Source organism: Convolutriloba macropyga, unplaced genomic scaffold, assembly GCF_964194025.1.
Source record: "Convolutriloba macropyga unplaced genomic scaffold, txConMacr16.3 SCAFFOLD_2927, whole genome shotgun sequence".
NCBI classification, from domain to species: domain Eukaryota; kingdom Metazoa; phylum Xenacoelomorpha; order Acoela; family Convolutidae; genus Convolutriloba; species Convolutriloba macropyga.
Genome location: NW_027453323.1, coordinates 24,861 through 30,860, shown reverse-complemented (window position 1 = coordinate 30,860; position 6,000 = coordinate 24,861). Strand labels below are relative to the sequence as shown.

The 6,000-nt window shown below is 33.2% G+C and overlaps 1 protein-coding gene across 1 annotated transcript in view; it reads right to left on the bottom strand.

Moving 5' to 3' along the window:
* Window positions 1–458: 458 nt before the first annotated feature.
* The window catches only part of LOC142358210 (uncharacterized), a gene marked incomplete at both ends in the record, with an annotated part of 29,522 nt that continues 23,980 nt past the window's right edge, over window positions 459–6,000 (bottom strand). Inside the window, 2 exons of the mRNA XM_075409660.1 lie at window positions 459–669; window positions 4,339–4,449. Of these exons, the coding sequence (XP_075265775.1) occupies window positions 459–669; window positions 4,339–4,449 (322 nt within the window). The remainder of the gene's footprint in view (window positions 670–4,338; window positions 4,450–6,000) is intronic.

Below are 6,000 nucleotides of genomic sequence, written 5' to 3'. Positions count from 1 at the left end.
ATTATAAGGCATCATCATGCTCAAAAAGTGCATCGCCCAAAAATTCAAATTTTTTTTTCGAAATTTTCGCAATTTTCTATGATTTTGCTATGAACATTATGGGAATCAAAACCAAGAATGCTCAGTCTGTTTTCAGAAAAAAAAGTATCTATGGGAATACACTGCACATAATGGGGTGACCATATACTCTTAGGATACACTGATACAGTACTTGGCCGACGATATACAATTGGAATACAATGTTTCAGTACTGGCATACTATGGGACGAGGGTCCGGGAAATTTCTGGCTAATGGTGGTCAATAATTGTGAGCGCCCAAAACAAATTTTAATGCCGGATTTAGTAGACCAAAACAAGCTCAAAAATAGTGCACATTTGTTTCTGATTGAGATGGTTTAGGAATATATATTTCATGCAACTAGGAAGCGCAAAAACTGAGAATTGAATCTTTCTCTCACCTCATAATCTTTCTCGTATAACTTCCTAGGCTTAGCCAGTTCACACACTCGCTGTGTGGCTTTGGCCTCTTTCGCTGCCGGGGACACCCCTGACTTGACCTCTCTTGGCATGTGGTAGTGGGGGGAGAACTCCTTGTGTTGGGCTAATTGCCCTATCCTCTCCGAGGCTGTCGCACTCTTTGCACCCTTACTCACTGCCCACTCCGCTTCTCTGAAATACCGACATAACTCACAACTCAGTTTTAATAGTAGTACATTTCTCCGGGACTAGAAAAATAAACTTTTTTTCTCAGCTACTTTATCTTGAACATTACGCAAAAATGAATGTGATCCCAAACGACGGGTGCCATTATTAAGACCAAAAATGTTTTCTTTTTCTTCCATCAGAGCTTAGGAATTCTTGGAAGCCATATCCAGACCAATTATAGTTTCATGGTTACACGAGCAAACACATTATTGATATAATTTTGCCCAACATTATTAAAAGCTTGAAAAAACATTGTATTGCTATTGAAAACTTAAAGCTACAAATTTGAACAATAGTTTTTTTGAACTAAGTAAATTTAGCAAGCAAATAGGTTAATTAATTTAGTTAGAAAATGTACCAAAATAAAAAAAACAATTTCTTTTATAAATCATATACGTCTATCAATTTAGATTAGTTCTCTATTGTTAATTTGGAATCTTACTTTTTAAAAACATCATTTTTCATGGGATAAAAATGTGATTCAGAGATAAAAAATAAAAGATTGCATGTTACTGCTTAACAGATATTTTCCATGCTGATGTATAAACAAGGAAACTCGTTAAAGTGCGTTTGCGCATGAAGTTCCGACCCGAGCCGATCTACATTATTCACTTAATTGTCAACCAAATAAAGAGATAACCAAAAATAGATGTTTGAGTTGTACAAAATCGTTTCACAACCAAACAACTAATTGAGTTACATTATGTCATGCCTCATTACAACGCTCACAAGATCTGCCACTAAAGAGACTACGAAAAAAAAACAAAATAAGCATAAGCAAAACTAAAAAAATAACGGCAAAAACTCAATATCTAAACGTAAAAGCACCTAATAGTAAACAACGTCAAAATGCAATCAGATAAAACCTTAACTGCACAAATTTTCTTTTACCTTATATATACAGCAGATGGGACTTTTCCTTAATAAGACTAGGTAACAAGTAAAAATAAATGTGGCGAAACTCAAAAATCTATCAACATTTTTTAAACCAAATAAATTCAAACGTCCGAAAAATCAGATGATTTTAGCAAAACAATTCTTGACGAGTATATTATAAAGTCTTTATGAAACTCATAGGACCCGTCTTTGTTTAGACTAAGCCATAGAAACCGACTAAAGATACAGAACAGCTCAAGAAATTACAACTAATCTGCGAAAACACAAATCCTTGAGGCGGTTATAATCATTAGCTATTATCTAAATGTTATTTTTTTATTTCAGTTGTTATCTATAGTAATCAGGCTACAATTATATTGAACAATTAAATAAGTTCACTTGGGCCTCATATGAAAATAATTGGGCTCTGTTATTACGCGAGCGTGGTAAAAGAAGAGGAAAAAACACAAATATTGTCAGATATAGGAGTTGGATAGGACCTCTGAATGATAAAAAATAGTAACAACAAGTTGACGAAAAGAACAACAAAAACTATACAAAAAACAATACAATTAACAAAAAAAGGAAAATAAAAAAATATTGAAAACGAACATTATAAAATTTAGGACTATTCGCTATGCACTAACTGCATAGAGTACTATCATTCATTAAATGCTCAATTAGAAGCTTATGAAATCTCTCAGCACTTTACCTTTACATAAAACGACTACTAAATACATTAAACAACAAAAATAGCAAGTTCTAAAAAAAATGAGACAAAACTGTCGAAGTCATTAAAAAATGAATTTTTCCGTGCAAACAACTCTATCTTCAAATAATTTTTCAACATTAATAGTATACCTCTTTCTTTAACTATAAGACTTCAAAAATCAGCAAACCTGAACAAATATTTTAAAACCACGAAATCTTTGAGACAACCTGTAGTATCAGCGACATTAATTTCAATAGCTTTCAACGGAGGTCAATAAAAACGCTACGCTTTGCCTCGATGGAAAAAAAAGTTGTTTGCTGTTGACCAGTCAGCAATAGAAAATCAGAATAAGTCTTATGACTATGAAAACAATAACAAATACAGACCGAAAATTAATAGGAAAATTGCAAGAAGAAAGTGTCGAAGCCATTTAATTCAAAAATTTTTCTCTGAAAACTTTATCCGTGATTGTTTTAACCTCTTTGCTGATCCGATGGAAACTATCAATATTAGGAAAATGCGATAAGATTCCAAAAGAAAACAAAATTACGAAAAGAAAATATTAAAAAATGAAAAAAACTATATGGAAACTCGTCGCATTAAAGCATAAAGCCAATAAAGGAAGATAATTTTTTAGCCAAATAAATTTGGTTTTAGAACAAAATACGGGGGCCCGTTCATTTCTGAGACTGACTTACAGTTCGCAAAATTAAGTTTAAGATCTGCTAACGTTCAAGAAATTATTCGAAAAAATATAATTTTCAATGTCTTAACAACCATTTGTTGTCCACTCAAAGCAGTAGATGGGTTCACTTAATGCTCATTAAGAAGACTATTGCAATTTTAATCAACTTGTCCATGGCATAAGACTTCAAAAATTCAGTAAAATCTCAAAAAGAAAATCAAAATTTCATTAAAAAATTAAGAGCATTGAGTGTCGAAGCCGAAAAAAAAATCAGCGATTCCTTTTTTTGTTCATTGGGCATTATTTGAATGTAAAAGAAGTTTGTCTTAACAGAAACTTGATATGAAAAAGGACTAGTCTCTAAATGAATAAAAAAACAATATGAAAAGCTTTCTTGAAAAAATCAGCTCTCAAATTCATTTCCATTGTTTTATAGTAAACTTTCCTATGAGACCCGATATAGCCTTTTCTCGCCTAGTGGCTATTCTCTTAGTGACTTAAAAAACAAAAAAATATATAAAATTTTCTAAAAAAAATACAGCTCTCAAATGAAATTCGAATTTTTCTGATAGTAAATTTCCCTGTAAGATCCGAACTATTCTTTTTGATCGTCTTTCGTCTATTAGGAACACCAAGTGGATGCATTTTGTAGCGTGAAAGGTAAGTTTGAATTAAGTTTTTTATGGAAAAAATGTTAATTCGAACAAAAATTACGATAAAGGTGAACAAAAGTGAACCAAATATCCCGTGTTCACATCAAACTTCAAACCTCGAATAAATCAAATTTCAGAAAAGTATTTTTATATTTTGAATTCTACGCTGGACGAGCTTTTTAATGATACCACTCACAGTTCTCTACGATGAATATATCGATCGGCAAAAATTGTCTGAACAAAAAAAAGCGTTTGAGTATATAGTTCCTCCCCCCCCCCCCACAAGTGGGGTCGGAACAAAAATTAGTTAATAAACGCATTAGTTATATAGGATCATGAATAGTATTTGGAAATTGTATGTCTAACCATAAATGGTGTTTTGGAAACCATATATAAGACCAAAAATGGTTCTTGGATACCATATGTCTGACCATAAATGGTTCGTGGAAACCATAAGTAAGACCATAAATGGAATTAATGGTTCCACTTGTTTGCCATTCTTTCCTATCAATCTTGTATGGAATGCTTGAAATCATAAACAAAACCATTTATGGTTCTTGGAAACCATAGCAAGAACATACACGAAATTTTGGCCCTTCTTGGATGGAAACATTTATGGTCTTACGGATGGTTTCCAAGAACCATTTATGGTCTTTTTTATGGTTTCAAAGACGGGTCAACCCGGGCGATTCATTTTCCACACGTACCTGATGTCTTTATCCTTTCTGTCTTTGGGTCTCGCTAACTCCTGCACCCTCTCCGATGCCTCCTCCGCAAGTTTCTGCTCTGGGTCTCTTTCTGGCCAGTACACCGAAGGTCTACAGCATCAAAAATCGCAGATCATAAGCTGCGTAATCTGTTATATTACCACAGTTAATGATGAGCATGGTATTAAGTTTGAAAAGTTACACTTAATTTAGTTAAATAAACGTTTTGTTTTAAAGTTAAACGCTAATCTATAAAATCAATGCTCCTTGAATTTGGTATAAAAGTATGTATGTTCACAAACAAGCACATGTTTTCGAAAAAATAAACCAATAGATTCACGTTGAATTATAGTTGATAAAATAAAAAAATAAGGTCGAAAGCAACTAGACCCACAAAACGTATCTCACCATCTAGTATCAAAATTGGCCACCAAAAGATACTTCTTAAACTTTAGTGCAAATTTAGTGCAATTATTACCACGAATTTAATTGGACCGAAAACATCTATCCTTCGATATGTTTTAGCCAAAGTTGATTTGACGACCGTAGTGACCGTCATCATAATAATGGCGTTTAAAATACACAGTTTGAAAAAAATTTGTACGTTTTTGCCTTTCAAGTAGCTTAAGCTACTAAGAATTTATATGTTTAAAAATTATTCACCCGATGTATCAAGTTTCAAAGGAATACAAAAAAGGTTAATGAACAGAACAGATAGCATGAAAAAACAAATTTGAAAAAGGTTTTAAAATATCAAAAAAATAATATACCTTCTTCGGATCTTCTCTGCTAGCGCCCCCCACCGCTTAGTTAGGCACCACTACGACGCAGAGGTATACCCCAAAACTTCCGCATCCGTAAAATTGGCTCGAAAATTAGATACATACAATGAACGATAGTAGGAGACATCCTTTGTATCATACTTTTCGCAAAAGGGGGTTTCGCCGATTTTGCGAAATAAAAGAACATTCGGAACGAAAAGTAGGTTACAAGTCTTGTAGCACGTTTCCGCTCAATTTAGTTATCTATTATTCGTGCGCATTTTGAGCATGCAATAAGCACTTTAATAAAGATTTAATTGAAGCTTTCAAAGCTCTAAAGTGCTTTAAATACATGCAACCACCAAAACTGATTTTTTTCCCGAAAAATCCCTCGCACATCAAAGGCTTTGTATATCAATGTGGTACTGGCCGATTTTAATGAGTAATATTAAAAGGTACCAATAAGTAGTGATAAATAGTAATAAAGTACTATAAGTAGTAATAAAGTAGTAATAAAGTACTACTAGTAGTGATACGTTAGGCTTAATTAAATAAGTAGTAATTAAGTTAGGCTTAATTGCGAATTATATGCGAAATCGAACTACATTGCGTTCGAAAAATTGATACATAAATGGAGCAGATGCATGATACAAGCCGTGCGAAAAATATGTTATAGTTTGTATTTGTATTTCGCGGCTAGGATTAGGACACTTTTGCGAACACGGGTTGCTAATTTCCCTTCCATTTTGCCGGTTTCCGCTAAGGTAGCTATTTTCCTTGTGATACCTCTGACTGTAGAGATACGATTCGTGTCACTAATCCACTTAGAGTTAGATGAATGGATTCGAGGCGCGAATCCAACTTTTACTGAATTAGTGGATTACCTTTTATTAGAATTAGT